Source organism: Melozone crissalis, unplaced genomic scaffold, assembly GCF_028551555.1.
Source record: "Melozone crissalis strain CALT ecotype California unplaced genomic scaffold, PUWL_Pcris_2 ptg000068l_1, whole genome shotgun sequence".
Lineage (NCBI taxonomy): Eukaryota > Metazoa > Chordata > Aves > Passeriformes > Passerellidae > Melozone > Melozone crissalis.
Genome location: NW_026535846.1, coordinates 6,548,505 through 6,567,308, shown reverse-complemented (window position 1 = coordinate 6,567,308; position 18,804 = coordinate 6,548,505). Strand labels below are relative to the sequence as shown.

The 18,804-nt window shown below is 50.0% G+C and overlaps 1 protein-coding gene across 1 annotated transcript; it reads right to left on the bottom strand.

Moving 5' to 3' along the window:
* Positions 1-12,338: 12,338 nt before the first annotated feature.
* LOC128945823 (transcription factor SOX-3-like) lies at positions 12,339-14,327 on the bottom strand. Its single transcript, XM_054289697.1, has one exon. It carries the CDS (start codon positions 14,099-14,101, stop codon positions 13,145-13,147), a length of 957 nt encoding a protein of 318 aa, XP_054145672.1. The 5' UTR covers positions 14,102-14,327; the 3' UTR covers positions 12,339-13,144.
* Positions 14,328-18,804: the final 4,477 nt, after the last annotated feature.

Sequence of the window (18,804 nt, the reverse complement as noted above, 5' to 3'; positions counted from 1 at the left end):
CCATTTCTAGTCACCGGGATCTCTGATCGTTGCCCAGGTATGCTGTAGGACCGCAGGGACCCAGGGCACAGGGGGGGACAGGGATGATCGGTGTCTGCCCCGCACTTTGGGGTCATTCCTGGTACTTTGGGGTCATTCCCGGCTGGAATGCGAGTGGGCAAGCAGGGCCACTTGAGATCTGAATGCAGATGATGATCTGATGCAGGATGCCACCCCCTGCCCTGCCGCTGATGGGGCACTCTGCCATCCCCCAGCTCCACCTCAAAAATGCAGAAAATTCACCCAAAAAGGGTGAAACACAGCTGTATTTCATGAGTTCTGTTCTGAGCCAACCTCACACTGCAGCTGAGCTTTGCTATGCCATGAACAAGGGTGTCCGGAGCTATTACAGGATTGAGAAACTGTTTGAAAAATAAATAAAAAAGCTGTGGTCTCAATTTTCTCCCACAACAAAAAGCAATGCTGTTTCTTGCTACTCTTCATTCCCCCACCACTTAGCTCTCATTGCTCATTGGGACACTGGCAAGGCTTTTTTATCTGAATAAATGGCAAAAACCACTTTTTACCCCCTCCACACACCAGTCAACAACTGCTATAGCACAGCTTTACTGCTCCGGGGGAAAAAAAAATCAGTTTAAGGAATAAACCCTCACTTCAACAAGAGGTTTTTTCAATTTAAATTTTAAATAACAGCATATTTTAAGGCACCTTTTCCCCTTTCTTTCCTGAAACAACCTGCTGCTGTAATTCTCCCGCGTAAGAGGTGCTTTTGGTGGTTGTGCAGAGTAACCCCGGGTGACTGCAGCTCTAATCCTGCCACACCGGCGGCCCTTGGAAGTGAAACCTGCAGTAAATTTTGATTTCAGCCACACCTTTGCAGAACTAGTTTTTCCATGCCAAAATATATAACAGAGATCAAAATCTTCACCATTAGTGCCAGAAGCAACAAGTGATAACCTCTGGGTAGGCTCCCAGCTGTCACCCAGGTACAGCTGTCCTACTAAACATCGTGCATGTGAAAATATGCAGAAATTTCTGAGGGAACACTGATAGAATTTAATTCCCATTACCTTTCCTTGTCTTCAGTATACTTTACTACACATAAAACACAATTGCCTTTTATGTTTAATGAAAAGTATGAAAAACTTGCTAGAGGTTTTATTTTTAGTGAAATTAAGACAATGTCACATTTTAGTTCTACCATGTGGGCTTAGGACAAATCTAAACGACACAAAAATTTTATTTCCCACCAATGCCTATCAGTGCAGCAGCTGAGCTTCCCCTGGCAACCTTTTCCAGGCAAATCCCCTCTCCCAAGCAGGGCCAGGATGGGGAGATAAGCGCCCAATCCTGCATTCCTCCCACACCCACAGCCCCAGCCAGAGGGCGGATAAAGAGCAGCTGGGGGAATGGCTGAAACTCCCCCAACAGCGCTGCTAACTGATTCAATCAGTTTTTCTAAAAAAGTTTAAGACTTTTTCAGGACGGAGGTTGAGGAGGTGCTTGGCTGTTTGTCCCTCTGTGCTCCTTTCTGGTGCAGAAATATGTGATTGATTCCAAAGCAGGCACAGGGAGCAAATCCAGTGCCCTGCGCTCACAAAGGCCCAGTTCAGTGTATTTTAAAGTCACTTTGCTGACTCTCAGCTTCAACAGCGATGCCAGCCATTAATATGATATTTTATCTCGCTGTATATGCGGGGGAAATGGGTTTGAAACCGTGAGCTGTTCGCTCCGAGTGCGCAACAGAAAGGCACAGAATTTAACCAGGAGGGTTTTGGGAGGATGCTGTAGGGAAGGGTCACAGAATGAAAAGGCTGAATAAATCCCATGGCCAATTACATGGTCACTGAATCATGAAAAGGCCAGGCTCCTGGAATTTTGCAGCTGCTAGTAGATTCAACGGATGCATCAAACCAGCAGCAAACTCAGCTACAAGTTACCCCACTACCACAGAATGGGTTTCAAACAAAATGAACTCAGAGCAAATCCCCAACATGCAGAATTTTTTGAGAGAACACTGATAGACTTTAATTCCCATTATCTTTCCTTGTCTTCAGTATACTTTACTACAAAACTCATAAAATGACTTTTCTGTTTAATGAAAAGTATAAAAACCTTCAAGAGGTTTTATTTTTAGTGAAATTAAGCCAAATATCAAGGTGTGGTTATTTACTGGGGGCAGGAAAAGCATCTTTAAATTAACTTTGACTCTCCCTGGATTAGCTGTGGCAGCCTGCACTGGGAAAAATGGAAAACAAGTCCATGGCTGTTTACTGTCCCTCTGCCAGAGTGACAAAGCCAGATGAGACAGGAGGATTGCCAGCCCTCCAGCAGAAGCCGCCCAGAATGTGTGAAACCATGATTTCTCTAAGCCAGGATGCAGTGACCCAGGAGCTGGCACAGAAACTCTTCCCTTTCTAAAGCCAGGAACCCTCAGCAGAGGAGTAAGGGGAAAACTGGGAGGAATTCCCTCCAGGGCTGCTGGAGCCCCACCGTCAGCACAAGGAAATGCTGCAGACAGGGCCCATTTGGAAAATTCCATTCCAAAGAGTGGGCAGAGCATCACTGTGGGGTGAGGGATCACCCCTGGCTCTGCCCCTGCCTGCCTGGGGGCCCCTTGGAGCTTTCCCTTACGTAACTGGGTTGCACTGGTTCCTTTGCAAAGTGTTTGGAGATCTCATAGAGGGGGGGGAAAACACCCAAAGTTAAGAATTGCCTCTAAATTACAAGTTCCCTCCTGGTATAGCACTCCCAGGCTTTCAAGACATTGAGGAACACACCAGATCAGGGATGTTTCAGTCAGAGAAAATAAATTATTTTATAAATGAACATGAAGGACAGCCAGGAAACACTGATCTCCCCTTTTTCCAATGCAGGATTCTCCTCTACAGCTCACAGATGTTTAATCCAATCCTGCTTAAACATCTGCAAACTCCTGGAGAGAGCATTGCACATCTGCCTTTTATTTCACTGGCATTAAATCCTCCCAGTTTTCCTGCTTGTGTCACAGGCCACCACCAGCTGAATGAGTTTTTCTTTTTGCATCCTTCAGGTATTATGCAGACTTCTGACTCCCTTCAGTGGTCATCCCACACTCCTGTGTGCCCACATCTTTAAAAGTTTCTTGAGAATATCTTTTAGACCTCTTAAGTGATTTTTATTTAATTGAGGTCTCAGTTTTCTCCACCTGCTCTCTGTGGGTGCCAAGCTGCTCCAGACACACACCTGGGCAAACTGCATCAACATCCTGCTCACCTTCCCTTTCCCTGAGTAATTTTCCTTCATCAAAAAGCACAGATCCCTCCTGTACATCTGCAAAACCAAGACATGTGAGAGATTTTTTTTAAGAGCAAATGACAAATGGAATTCATGGATTGTGAAATCTGCCACCTTCTCTACCTGCCAGTAAGGACAGAAACCCACAGGTCCCAAGGATCTCAGATGCACCTGGGCATTTCTAGATGAAAATTTATCATGAAAATTTCTAAATTTTCATGATAAAACCACTTTTCCTGCCTGTTAGCTCTAAAGTGACCCCAGGTAGTCCTGCAATACTCAGTCACCAGAGCCCTCAGCACCAGGGAGTTTTCTCTTCTCATTCTCTCATACCTCAGGAGGCTCTAAATGTTGAGGGTATTTAAGGGCACTGAAATGGAAATGCTGTCAAACATTTAACAGCTGATCCTACAAATACTCCAGCCTGAAGGTGACTTCACTGGGCCCAGGGAAGGAGAACTTTCTCAGACAGGTGTCACAGGTGAAAATGTGTTATTTTATATTATTATTAAAATAATATTAAAATTATTTTAATAATTAGATACATTAAAATAATTATTAAAATTATTTTAGGATTAGTCAAATTTTACCTGAAAGCTGTTACTAAATTCCCTCTTCAGACTCAGTTTAACACTGAATATGAGCAATGCTATTAAATAGTGAGGCCATGGCAGCACCAATTGTGGGATAACCTGATGGTATGCATTTATTTTCTCAATTACTTGATCCAACAATTATTAAACTAGTTTTTATGCCCTATATTCAGGAAAAGTTATTGTAGGGATACAAGGGAATGTAGCAGGAATTCATTGACTGCACCTGGGTATTTTTAAATACTTCTGTACTTTAAGGTCATGGGGCACCATTCTGATCCTTTTCCCTAAACCAAGGCACAGCCAAGATTATTAAATTTTACCCAGCAGTTCCTGGAGAGGAGAGAATTATTCTTTCCTACTGCATAAGTGAACTCTACTGAGCCCAACAGCTTTGTTATTCATACTCCAAGGCAAGCAGCACCTACCACAATTTGAGTGATGAGATAAATAATAATGCAGCCAACCAGAATGGGAGACAAACTAGAAAAATCCTCATCGAAATTCAGCAGATCTGGGCTAGCGCCCTCTCAAAGCTCCCCCATCCATCCTCCCCTTCACACAGAGATTTTAGGGACAAATGCCAGTAGATCTCTATTGTTCCTGCTCATTCATTAGCTACAACTGCTTTTTCTCTTGTGCTCACACTTCAAGGTAAGGATAAGATTCTGGCCACATTGTGCATGTTGAAAAAGTAACAATGAGACGAAGAAAATGGAGATTATTTTAAATACAAAATAACATTGCATTGTTTCCTTCACAGTTTTAAGCAATCCCCAGAAGTGAAACATACACGTTCCAAGGTGATAAACTCCTTTCATCCCATTACCTTTGGACTTTCCCTTCCCACCTCCATTAGTTGTATCATTCTCATTTTTTTATATCTTACCCCTTCACTAAATGAACTCAGAAAAACCCCTCTTGGTGTTGTGTTTTTTGTCACAATTCCATTTTGTACACCTGTGATTCCCATGCCCACAGCGAGCCAATATTTGTGATTAAACCACAAAAGCCTGATTTGAAGTTGCTGCCCTGTCCCTGGTCCCCCTTCCCACATGCACCAGTGCAGCTTCAAAGGGGGGCAGAGGGTCTCAGTTTAGCTGGAACAAAGCATCTCACAGAGCCACAGCTTTCACTCACCTCCCATGCTGGGGGTCACTGTTTGCTTTCCCACACTTCCCTTTGGGCTGGAATTAAGGCAGGCACAAACTGTGCTTAAACCTGCTTAGATAGATGAATGTGATCATCAAAATCACACCCAAAACTTCAGAAGATGAGGAAAAACCAGACTTGTTCCCCTGAAAAGCTCCCAGCCTAAAAGTGATCAGGGGTTCTCTTTAAAACACACTTTGTGATGCAGTTTATTGAAGTCACCTGCCCCCATTGGCAAGTGGGGTTTTTCTCATTAAGTGGGCAAGGCAAACCCAAATCCTCTCCCTCACACCTGAGCTGCTCAGGCCTCTGCTTAGAACCCTGACTTTTTTTATCTCTCTGACAATAAAGGTCTGTTCTGCTTGTTTTTTTCTCTCCCCAGTCCTTCTGTGGGCAAGCCAGCCTCAAAAGCTTTGGCTTACAGTGGTTTTATGTGGTTTTACAGTGGTTTTACAGAATTCTCCTGTGGATTGACAGCAAACTCAGACATTTTGGAAACCCACCAAGGAGGTGACCCCATGGGCTGCTTCTCATCCCAGGCTCACATTCGGCCACTTCCTTGTGATGAATCAAAGGAGAATTTGGTGCTGTGACCACACAGTGCTTTAGAGACAGTTAATTTGTGCTTATTTCAGCTTCACATTGTCCTTCCTCTGCTCCCACCCTTCTGCAGAATCTCTGGCTTCACTTAACAATGTGTGCCTGGAAATGGATACAGACAAAAGTACATTTGCTGCACATCTGCCTACTTTGCACTGGAGATGAAGCAGATCAAGCACCAAAGTCTGCCAGTGCCTTTGTAACCTCACTCCTGGAGAGAATTTCTCTTTATTCCTCCTTCCTTTCCTTGCAGTCCTACCTGAGCAAGGTACAGCACCCAGCTCTGGCAATATCCTCATATCTTGTCAGCAACAGCAGAATTCTGGTGTGAAGCTGTGAGAAACTGTAATTTGATAGGAGCTAGAGGTAAGTAGTTCTGCTTGGAAAGAAGGGGTGAAACCTTAGTGTGAGGAGAAATGAGCTTTACTGAGGTTGCGTGCATCAAAACATATCCTGGGCTCTTTCCCCAGGCTGGCATTGTGTCAGACCAGTGAAAATTATTTCACCCCAAAAAAGGATGGGATTGAATGGCCAATCCTCCCCCGGGTGTGGAGAGTGTGCTCACAGCCAGCTTTGAACCTTGGCAGGATGGAGGAGCAGCCAAGCAGAACCCGAGCCCAGGCACAGGACAGCAAAACCCCATCAAACACTTGTTCAGCTCAGTTTAGGCTGGCCTAAATTCTAGTCCTCTCTTGAATAATTGAGAAGGAAACGATTGTGGGAAAAGTTTCATGTAACAGGAAGTGCAAAGGATGTGCCAGATTTTGGCAGCTCTGTGCCGCTCACAAGCCTTGTCCTGTCATGAACTGGGCTGTCAGTCCCTGAAATCAAAATAACTGCAGGGCATGGATGGACAGCCCTGTGCTAGAGCCAAAACAGCCCTGTTCCCCACTCCAGAACCTCCAGATCTCCCCATGCCAGCGCAGCTGAAACTCTTCAATAATATTTTTATTTTACTGCTGCCTGAACAAGAGAACGCCAAAAGATTCCTTATTGCCTTTAACAATTAATCCAAAGTTATTCCTCCCTGCTTACACAAGACTTTCAAATCACAGAATTTGTTCTTGGCTGGAATTGATACAAGGTCTGAAATCTAGAGAGAAGAGCATAAGAGTTATTGCAGAAGGAAGGAATATACTTTCAATGAGTTGATTTCCTTATTTTGGTATCGTTTAAAAAAATTTTATCAAGTCAGGGAAACTTCAGTGGTTCTTAGGACAGAGACCAAAAGCAGGGCTAATCCCTCCTGCAGCCACTCACACAGCCCTGCTGAATGCCTGGAAAACTGCACAGAATTACCTTGGTTCAAATGTTTGCCAGCCTGTATATTCAGCTCCTTTGCTTCCTTTAACTTTAGGGCCATGACACTTAATTCGGTTACTATCCCAGCTCTGGTATGCTCATAAAAAATTCACACCTGTTTCACAAATGTTCACCTGTTTAAGAGACTCAGGTTTAAAGGAAAAGAAGTTTTTGCTTAATTATGAAAGTATAACTTGCTTTTTTTAAAGGAATTCCTACTATGACACTTGCTGTTTACAGGCTGTAAAAGCAAAACTGGCCAGTGAATTGAAAGGGAAAAAAAAAACGGGGGGAGGGAGAGGGGAAAAATAAAAGAAGAAAAGGAATTACTTGGATTAAAATATCTTCCCTTAACCTTGTGGAAGAGAAGCTTCTCTGCCTTGGCAGCACAGTACAATGAAAATGAAATCAATGCCAAGTGTCTTATCCTTGGCTCTGAATGGGCAAAGTTCCCATTGACTTTCAAGATCTCTTCCCCTGCAAATGGCAAATTCGGGAGCAGAGCTGTCGTTACCTGCACCTAAGGCACGTCCAGCACCCTGCTCTGCCTCTCCCCTTTGTGTCTCTCCCCTTTGAGTGGATGTATAGAATTTTTGAAATCAGCACAGCAAGCTGTGAATGATGCATGAAATGAATAAGCTGAGCCTTGTACAAAGGGGAAATCCTGAAGGCTCGGTGCAATCACTGCTCTACTATTTCCTATGGCCTGCATAGAAAAGATGCATAATATTCTCCACAGAGACAAAGGAAAAAAAGCTCACCGAGGCCAGAATCTCAATCAGGAGCTGCAGAAGAGATAAATGATAGCAGCTCACAAGTTTTGAGCGTTGCCTAATTTCCCTCTCATTGCTGAGCCGTTCCCCAGGGATGCCTGGCTCTCTGAGCCCTGGGTGCACGTGGAATATCCACACATCCACACGGGATGGGATGGGGGCTCTGAGAGCCCGGCTCACTTTGCATTTCTTTGGAGGCAGCCCGGTTTATGCAGGAGTTTGTGTTTCACACCTCACCCCACCAGCCCAGGGGAGTTTGCACCAATCTCCCAGCATGGGATGGCCAAAGCATGGAAAAAAGCGCAGATTTTTCCACAGGATCCACGGGATGTGGTAAAACCCCATAGCTTCTCCCTAATGTCGACTTGAATCAGAGACTTCACTGATATCAGCACAAATATTTTCAAACCGGGCCAAACCACGCTCTGATTAGTCTTAATCTGATGTATTCCTGAATAAATATAAATATATTACAGTTGAGCTTAGTGACAGCAATAAAGATGAGCATCTGAGCACAACACTGTAGTACACAATTATTATTTTTCATCATGGAGAAGCCACAAATACATCTTTATATGGATGTTCTGTGGCCTGTCCCAGTTCTCTTGCTCTCTCTTATGTTTGCTCATGTGCCTTGCAGTCTCCCCTGCTGCACTAAGGAGGTAGAGATATTTCAGAAACTGGAAAACTGAGGTTTAATAGGGATACTGAGCTTCTGAGGATGCCTTTGGAAGAAGCAAACCTAAAATCCTGTTTGCCTGACTAGCAACACAAAGAAGTTGGCTGTGAATGGTATTTGCAGCAGAGAATAATTAATTCCTCATCTTGAGGAATTAATTCTGTTGGGAAAAAGTCACTGTGTTGCACTGACTGCTTCATTCAGTGGCATCAATTAAAAGTTGTCATAGGGAAGTATGTGGAAAACTGTTCTGGAAATCTGCATTAACCACTAAATAACCCCATGCAAACACATCTGCAATGATGGCTATCCGCACCTTCCTTGAGAAATCATAAAAGAAATGGATTCAAATTTTCTCCTTTATTTCAGTGTTTTGTCAGAATTTAGTGATGGAATTTACCATAGAAATAATCTGAACCTGCAGCATGTGAATAAACTGGATATGACTGTGGGAAATCTGGGATCAAGGTCTGTGTAAGTGGAAAGGAAATCAAGCTTCTCACTTCTGCAGGCACTGGGAATAGCAGCAACATTCCAGCCCTGAGCATCACCCAGCTTCAGATTTCAGGTGTGCTCATTCCTGAGAAATCATCCTTTCCCTTAGCACTGGAGGATAGTTAGACAAGTTCTTGTCTTCCTAATAGTGTTCCTGAGAAATATCTTTCCTAGTCCCATGTTTGATATGGGACAGCTAAAAAGGTAATTTATGGATGTTTTCACAAAGTGTCTATGCTAATGCTTTTCCTGAATTTAGTCTTCATCTCTTCTTGAAGCAGAGAAATAGCAGAAATACAAAAGCATGCAGTTTAACATATATCCTAAAAATATTCTTAAAATGCCCACAGTTTGCTCTGCTAATTATTATACTTTACTCATTGTTTCAAAAATTTAAACTATTTTAACTTACCAACTTTTGTTGCAATAAATTAACTCTGAAGCTCTTTGTTATAGGAAGGAACCATAAAAATGTAACCCAATACACAGAGTTTTGACAAATCAACAGCACCAAGTGTTATCTTCCCCTCAAAAACAAGTTAAAACAAAAGCCTAAATATTGTCATTACACTTTAATGTTATCATTAACCTCTTCAGAGCCAGTGTTATGTCACTCTAAAGATAAAGTGTGCACTTGCATTTATCCTGGGTGTTGTAGAATAAGGCTGGAGTTGTTTTAACTGTGCAAAGAGCTGCTGCTGATGGTGCACATAAAACAACCCAGCACTTCATGGTTTGGAACTTTACCTGTGAATGGTAATGGCTCCATTCTGAGCTCTGCCACAGCAGCAGGGGAAGGAAATCCTGCCTGGGCAGTGCTAAAAAGGCATTCAGATTTAATGCCTGCATGCATGCTGGAGGGATGTCAAGGGCCAGATACCCTGCAAATTTAAAAATGGAGTTCAGCGCAAGTAAAACAAACTTTCATCAGATATAAAGGGAACACATTTCTGCATTTGTTCAGGAGGAAAATCTCCTGGGCCCAAGCAAAGGATGTAAATGTTCTTTGGGAAAAAAAATAAAGAAGTTGTCTTTTAGGCAATGTGTCCCTCTATGCTGTTGGCTCTCTAATTAAAAACCCTCCTGTTGATGGAAGAAGCTGTATCTGTATTTACAGTTAATGTACAAGGCTGGGTTCCATGGTCCTGTTGAGAAACCTTCCCACAAGCTCTGACCACAGCTTCTGAACTTTGGGATAACGTTTAGCCCCAGGAAGCTGAGAACTGCATTGGGAATTTTACATGGACATCTCAAAACCAGTAAATCAGGAAAAGCTGCCCTAACCATTGGTAGGAGCTTCCAGAGGGAGCAAGGCAGAGACATTTGTACAGGGACATTTCTCTGTGACCCCTCAGGAAGTTGCTCACAGATCCTCCTTCAGCCCTAATTTAGGCCAAACAAGGATAACTGGAACTTTAAAATACTACAAACTCTGAAAAAACAAAGTTTTTCCCCTTTCATAGCAGAGAATCCACTTCCACACAACTCAGAGGTAAAGAACAAGTATTTATAATGATGCAGCTGCAGTTTGACTCTGAAGACACCAAGTGCAATTCCAGTGCTGGCAGCTGCTCACCTGCTCAGGAGCCCTGGCTTTTGTCAGACCTGCACCTGCACACCACCCTGGGAAGGTGGAGGGAGATCAGGAAATGGGAATTTCACTCTTCCCCACTGAGAGCTGTCCTGGCACTGCCAGTTCTGGAGAGCACCGGGGAAGAGTTTGATTCCAGCTGAGATGAAATCGGTCCTGCTGCTGCCCTGCCTGTGTCCTGTACTCTGCTAACCCCACAGGATGCTACCACCTTCTCTCAGACCCCAGGTTATTCATGGATCTGCTTCTCCTCAAGGGCTAGCAGGTCATGGTACCAGCTACAATACCCTCCTGCTCCTACCTGAAGGACAGCAGCACCAACAGACAGCAGCAGCGCCAAAGATTTGCGCCAAAGAATATTATGGAAGAATGGAGCTGTGGGTGTGAAACTGTGGGTTCTCGTTCACCGGGTGATCCCGCAGCCCATTCCGGGGGCAGAGGTGATACCCGGGCCGTGCCGCCCTGGGGGCAGTGGTGGTGCCCGGGCTGTGCCGCCCTGGGGGCAGCGGTGATACCCGGGCCGTGCTGCCCTGGGGGCAGCGGTGATACCCGGGCCGTGCTGTCCCGGGGGCAGCGGTGATACCCGGGCCGTGCCGCCCTGGGGGCAGCGGTGATACCCGGGCCGTGCTGTCCCGGGGGCAGCGGTGATACCCGGGCCGTGCCGCCCTGGGGGCAGCGGTGGTGCCCGGGCTGTGCCGCCCTGACCGGAGCGCGGCCGGGCCCGGGAGGGGGCAGCGAGCGGGGCCCGGGGCTGCCCGCTGTGGGACCGCACCGGGAGCTGCCCCTTGCCGGGGCCAGGAGCACCCGCCAGCGATCGGAGCTCTGGGGGAGCTTAGCAGAGCATCCTCTTCCCTTGGGAGAGCCGAGCAAAGCCCTGCCCGAGCCTGGCGGGGAAGGCAGGAGCCGCTGCCGGAGGGAGGGAAGGGCCGGGGAAGCAGCGCAGATGCCACGGCCCCGGGCAGCCGAGGGGTGCAGAGTAACCCCGAAACCGCCCTCGGTAAGGGGTGGCAGGGCAAGTCCCCGTACCCAAACCCGAGCCCCAGCAGCGCCCTCGCGGTCCCTCTGCCCCGTCCCAAGGCGAGCAGCGGAGGGGCAGCAGGAGCAGACGAGAAGCGAAGCTCGAAGCGGGGATGCGCTGCGGAGCGCCGAGCTCGGAGCCAGATCCAGCCCAGGAGCCGGGGACACCCGTGGGGACCCGGCCGGAGCAGGGCTCGTAGGGAGGGAGAAGCGATGCTCGGCTCCGCCGGGACTCCTCCGCAGCGCAGCCACGAGTAACGCACATCCCTAAAAGAAAAACAACTAAAAAAATATAAAAAGGGCGGGGAAAGGAAAGAAAAGTTGTCCAGACTGCAAACACTCGTCAAACATATAGAAAAGATTGAATTATTTATTTCCTCTGGGGACTCCTGTAACCATTCATTTTTAATGGAGTCTAATTAAGAGTTCCCCAACGGGTTTTACCTTTGTAAATATTTTAGATGACCTGGCGTATCTAGGCAAATCGTCCTGACGAAAAAAAATAAATAAAAAAGGAAATAAAAAGCACAACAAGCCGAGGCGGAGCTGTAAAGCCGTAATTCGTAATTTCCTTGCTCCACGCCGGCCGAGGGAAGGAAGGAAGGCAGCCGGGCAGGGAGGCAACAAGTGGCCGCGGCGGCAGCGGCGCTTCCCCGGCTCGACTCCCGCTTCTCTTGAACAGAAAACCAAATCCAGGGAGCGCGTTCTCCCTCTCCCGCCCCCCAAAGCACAGCCCGGCTCGGCAGGCTGAGGAGCGCAGCCCAACAGCGCTGGCAATGCCCGGAGAGGGCGGTGGAGCCCCGCGATGGGCCCGACCCTGCCCCGCACAAAGCGCCCGGACACCGCCGACGTGCCTGATAGAAAATTTATTGATCTCTCTTCGTTTGGAGGAAGGAAGCAAACGAGGACTAGGAACAAGGAAGGAGTATTTCGAATTTTTTTTTTTTTTTTTTTTTTTGTGTTTGGAAGGAATCCGGTAACAAAACTAAAACGTTTTTATCCGATATGTCAAAACATGTTTCACAGTAAAATTCACAAACCCATTTACATAAGTTTACAGCTTAAGAAAAACCGAGACATACAACTTACTATAAATAAAAGAAACGCGTTTGCGACCCGCACAGCTCTGCTCTCTCCCACCTCCCCTTTTCAAGGAATAAAACCTCAAAATTAAAAAGTCGTGGAAGCTACAGATTGCGGATGGAAACCAAGCGAGGGTCGGTAACAAAACACTTAATGAACCACAGCGATTATGTGAACAACCGAGTTTAAAAACAAAAGCCCGCGGTTTTTGTTTGTGTCATTGCAACGCTAGAAATCAAACTGGAAGATGAAAGATCTTTAAAAAAACTTTTAAGCGAATAAAACAGTGCCCAACCTAGCCGAAACCAGGAAAGGAGTTGCCGTGGTTTGAAAACTTCACAGCGGCTTCTAGGAGGCAGGAGTTGTGCTCTATTAAAATAACAACTTGCTCAAATATTATTTCTTGTACAAAAAAAAAAAATAGGAAAAAAAAGGACACAACTAACGGATTTCCTTTTTAAAATTTCTCCAGAGTTAGTATTAAGTCTGCTAAGCCGAGCAACACTGCCGTACGTCCCGGTGTAGTCAGGGAGCGGTGGTGGGGTTAGGGATTAGGACGGGGAGGCGTCCGGAGCAGCCAAGTTTATATGTGAGTTAGTGGTACGGTACCATTGACGGCAGTCCCGGCACTCTGGTAGTGCTGGTGCACGCTGTGTAACCTGCTGCCCTGCAGCGCGGAAGGGTCTGTGGCATCCCCGCCGGGGGGCAGGTACATGCTGATCATATCCCGCAGGTCTCCCAGGCAGGCCCTCTGCGAGTGGGAAGTGATGGCCGGGGGCGGCGAGCTGGGCTCGGATTTCACCACGGAGCCCATGGAGCCCAGGCTCATGGCCGTGGAGGGCTGCTGGCCGTAGGCAGCGGGGGACATGCTGTAGGTGGAGGCGGCGTTCATGTAGGTCTGGGCCGTGGACATCATGGGGCTGTACTGCAGGCCCGTCATGTCGTAGCGGTGCATCTGCTGCAGCTGCGGGCTGTTCATGCCCGGGTGCTGGCTGTAGCCCAGCTGGTCTTGCATCAGCGAGTAAGCCCCGTTGGTCCAGCCGTTCATGTGGGCATAAGTGTCAATCCTCTGCCCCACCCCGACGGGGCTGCTCACCGCGTTGCCCCCTCCTGGGGCCAGCAGGTTACCGGGCAGCGAGTATTTGTCCTTCTTCAGCAAGGTCTTGGTCTTCCTCCGGGGCCGGTATTTGTAATCCGGATACTCCTTCATGTGCACGGCCCGCAGCCGCTTGGCCTCGTCGATGAAGGGCCGCTTCTCGGCGTCGCTCAGCAGCTTCCAGTCGGCGCCGAGGCGCTTGCTGATCTCCGAGTTGTGCATCTTGGGGTTCTCCTGGGCCATCTTCCGCCGCTGCCCGCGGGACCACACCATGAAGGCGTTCATCGGCCGCTTCACTCGGTCCTGGTCCGAGCCCGCTCCCGCTCCGTTGCCGGCCCCGCCGCCTCCGCCGCCTTTGCCGGTGCTCCCCGGAGCGGGGTTGCCCCCGGTGCTGCCCGGCGTGGGCTGCGGCGCCTTGATCTCCGTCTCCAGCATGCTGTACATGGCCGGGGCCGGTAAAAGGTGCGCCAGGACGGCGGGCAGGCGGGCACCGAGCGAGGAGAGGAAGTTCAAAAAAAAAAAAAAAAAGAAACAAACAAAAAAAAAAAAAAAAAAAAAAGGAAAGAACCTGTCTGGGCGGCTGCCACGAGCGAAGGAGGAAGTTTCGGTGCCTGGCAGAAGCGCCGCTCCCCGAGGTGCCGGCGCTGGCGGAGCTGCTGCTGCTGTGCGGAGCGGCTCCCGGGGCGGCAGCGGGAGATGCGCGCAGGGATCGCGGGGGTCCGTGATTGACGGGCTATAAATGAGGGGGCGGCGGCCAATCAGCGAGCGGTTCCCGACAGCCCCAGGCCGGCAGCGGAGCGGCCGGGGGCGGGCGGAGGGAGCCGGGCTCGGGGATGCTGCGGCCGCGGGTGCCAGGCCCCTCCCGCACCTGCCCCGGGGCACAGCGGCTCCCGCAGCTGCGGCCGGGCCGGGCCGGGCCGGGGATGCCCTCGGGGCCGCGGGAGGAGCAGCGGGGCGGAGCGGAGCGCTGGGAGCTCGGGGCTGCCGGGCACAAAGGGGTTTGGGGGGCCCGGGTGGATGCGCGGTCCCGGGCCAAGCTCGGGGAGGCTGCCCGCAGAACGAGTGAGCTCGCACTGCACACCCAGAGCGGATAAAGGATGGACGGGCTAAACTCTTTCACTCCTGAGCTGTCGCCGGGGGGAGAATCTACATTGCCATGCTGAGATCGGGTACGGCTGTCGGTGGGAGAGGGGCTGCCGGCCGGGCACTCCCGGCCATCCCCACCTACACCAACCCCGCTGCCGCTTGAGCTTTTCCACTCGGCTGCCCCAAAAGACGGGGGGGGGGGCGGGTAGAGGGGACGGCACTTGCGAATCCCCCGAGTTTCATGGCAACAGAAAGTTCTCTCCGTGTGAAAGAAAACTTTGGCGGCGGATGTGTGAGTGGAGCGGCGCCCACTTGAGCTGTCAATCACCGGCTTCCCTGCCCGTCCCTCCCCTCGCTTTACCCCTCCTTCCCTTCCCTCGCCAGAGGCACGGACACCGCACCTGCATGGACAGGGCCGGCAGCTCTGGGAGCACCGCGGGCACAGCGCTCTCCGCCGGGGCGGGCCGAGCTGCCTCATCCCTCCCGCATCCTCCTCTCCGGCTCCGTCTGGAGAAGCCGGGCAGCTCTCCGGGCCGGGCAGCGCTGGGGCAGGAGAGGCAAAGCGAGCCTCAGGCTGCTCGGGAAAGCCTCGCTGCCGGAGGATGCGGGCAGCATCGCCGCTGTGGCCATGAGAGAACTGCCCCAGGGGCGTGTGGGGCTCCGGGGAGGGTCAGGGCCGTGAGGTGCGGCCGTGTGTGAGCCTCCCGTCCTGTCCCGGGCGGCCCGGCGAGGAGCGATGCTGCCGCCGCTGCTCCCCGGCTTGGCGGGCACCCCAAAGACAAGACCGCGAGTGTGAGGAATCGGTAATCGGTACGGGGAGGAGGAAAGCTGCGGGGCAGGGCGGGGATGAGGAGCTGCCGGCCCTGCTGCAGCCCGCACGGGTACCGGAGGGACGCTGGAAAGAGCGCGGTGCGTGGAGGGGTTGAGGTGAGCCGATCTGAGAGCTGCTGGGATTCAGCAGTTGAAGGTCTCGCTCGTTTTGTACTAATTTCTTTTTTGACAAAGCGATCTGTTAAACAACGTCGAAGGGGAAATAAATTCCGCTTGCGACCGGCTATGGTGTAGTCAGCACTTTGGTTTTTGCTTGGTTTGCTCCTGGGGTATTGAGCGAAGGGAAAATTTGGCAGCCCGAGGGGACAGGGTGACAGCGGAAGGGTTGTTCAGGCCGGAGTGGTTCGCGTGTAACTTTTGCAATATATTGGTAAAGCTTCAGCCAGTCGTAATTACCTTGTAACCCTCAATATATTTTGGCTCTTCCAGTCGAGGTTTAAGACCTGCCCGGCTGACAGGAAATTGGACTGATAGATATCCTGACAATACTTTGATATTTCTGTGTATGAGCGTTTGTTGTAGGGACTGGACACGCTGGCATGCAACGAAAAATTGGGCTGTATGGAGAATTAAAGGACGAGCTGAAATCCCCCTGAATAGTGTTTCCGTCAATGCTTAAATAAATATTTCAATGTTGAATTTCGGACTCTGTCTTTCAATTCGTCTTTGAACTGCCTGCGTCTCAAATTAGAGATTTTCTTTCCTCTAAAAGCCAAGCTCTTCAACACTTTTAAAGTCCATATTACTTCAAACCAATACGTTTCTCTTGAACGGTAATCTTGTAAAAGAACTGAACCCGGCTGAATAAAAATATAAGTACAGACTGATGGATTTCAGAGTTCACAGATCGCTTGGCAGACCACGCCGCGCATCTTCTGAGGAAAACTTCAAAATCCGGCTGACAAAATTTCCAGAAGAGGTGAGAGGACCCTGTGCTCCAATCCCCCCGAGCGCTGTGTGCGCAAACCTCGGCCGGGATTTGGGGAGCGGAGCGGGGACCCCGAATCCGCTTTCCCTCGGGGCTGTCCCCGGGACCCGGCTGAGCTGTCCGGGGCTGTCCCTCTCGCAGGTGGCCACCAGCAGCCCCTTCCCGCGGCCACCCCATGGCTGTCGCTCTGTCCTTCCTTGTCCCTGCCCTGCCGGTGGGGATCAGGAGGGACGAGGCGAGCCCGCTGCTGTCCCCAAAGTTCCCCCAGTGCGCTTTGAGACCCAGTTCCAGCACCCCCCTGGCAGCAAATTCCAACCTCCTCCTGCTCCCCGGGAACGGGGAAGGAGCCTGCGGAGCTGCCGGGACGCGGGGAAGGGGCAGAGAGCAGGAGGGGACAGCCCGGCACAATAAACCTGATGCCTGGAGCCATTTTCTTAAATTCACCCCGTGTGTCTGGTGGGGGTCGGGAGAACACTTGAGGTCGTGTAAATACAGTTGTCAAAGGCTGAGGAGCCTTTTATTATTGTTATTTATTTATTTGGGTGACAAAGGAGCGTGAGGCGAGATAAGGAGTTTACAGCACAGCCCAACTCGAACGCGAGAGAGACGCCGGCATTGAAAAGGGCCATTTGAAAGGGTCTGCCTGGGGTTTCTGTGAGAGCAACGCTTAATAGGAAAGAACCATTAATATATGTTAATTGCAGCTCCCGAAGAGCTCGGGGGAATCCTGGAACTGTGTCAGGGAGGATCGCTGGCTTTTAAAGAATAACTCAATGTACGAACCCGGCCCCGTCTAATCCTGTTATTAAAGCATCTCCTTGGTCACCAGCCGAATTCCCGACCGGGATCAGCAAGGGCTCGCCCTCGAAATTTGCCCAGATAAGGGAGCTGGGCGCCCCTTTCGTTTGGACCCTGCTGATCCTCCGAAAATGTGCAGCCTTTTAGCGATGCTTAAGATAAAACTTCACGTGATCCCCGTTTCAGGCTGGCATTCACATCCTCCCCACAAGTTTTCAGCGTGGTAATGTGGCTACTAAACGGGCCATTTAAGGCCGGTTCTAGAGATGAAGGTCGTTAGGAGATTTTTTTGGTTTTATTCTCCATTTAAGTGTCACGCCAAAACGCATCTCGAGATTGCCCTGCCACGCTGCTGCCTCCCTCGCCGCGGGGCTGACACGGCTGGAGCGACCTCCCAAATAAATAAAGAAATAACAAAATCATTAGTTCCGACAAACGAGCTCCAACTCCTTCCCCTGGCTGCCCCGGAGCCTCGCAGCGTGGGGATCGCAGCTGTACCACAGCCTCCAGCTGTCCCTGCCGCTCCGGGCAAGCAAGAGTTACTTGTGATGACATCATTAAAATAGCAACATTTCGGAACAAAAATCTGAAGTGCGTGGGTAAACCCGGGCAGCGTTGTTTGGTCATAGCTCGATCCCTTTGAACTGAGCCTCCCAGCGCGTTCAGGAGGCAGCGGTGAATGTTTTTGGGGTTTTTTAATCACTTCCCTCCCCCCCGCCCCCCCAGCTGAACTTTTATTTGGCTTCTGACAACAATAGAGGGCTGCAAACAGACCTCTCGGAGCGCCCTCTGAATAGACCCTTTTGGAGCCCGGATTGTTTCCACCGCCACAAAAAAACAACCAGTAGCTCCCGTTTTTTAATTGGGTTGTTCCTGGCCCTGGCTCATTCAGGTGTTCGCCAGGAATTTGTTTATTAGCCTTTGACAAACAGCCCTTCCTGGCAATCGGAGCTGTCTTCAGCGGCAGGGGAGGGATGCGGAGAGGGCAGTTTGCTAATAAGGACTCCCTCCATCCCCGAGTTACCAATTAACAGAGTTCTGGAGGGGACCACCAGCACAGGGTAACTCGCCAGGGCTCGCTGCGGAGCCCCGAGGAAACCAGAGATTTAGCTCATGTGTTTCCCCGCAAAACCACCGAGGGAAAAACGAGCCCGAGAATAGATGCTAAAGAGACCACCCCCGCTGCCCAGCGCCGGGCAGAAATCTCATCCCCAGTAATAGAAACTTTCTGCAACTTCCCCTCGCTGTTACAGCGTACAGAACCCCCTGAAAGAATTATCCAGCCCTAGCACGGCTTGCCCGAGGCGTTGCTGGAGCTCCCATTCCCTAAAAGCCGTGGGGACGTGGCGCTCGGGGACACGGCTCAGTGATGGGCTGGCAGTGCTGATCTCAAGGAGTTTTCCAACCTGAACGATTCCATTGTTTTCTCACACCTCAGCTCTGTTTGCCCGCCCCGCTCCGAGCGCCCCCGGTAGGGGCAGCCTCGCATGGCCCGGGGACACAG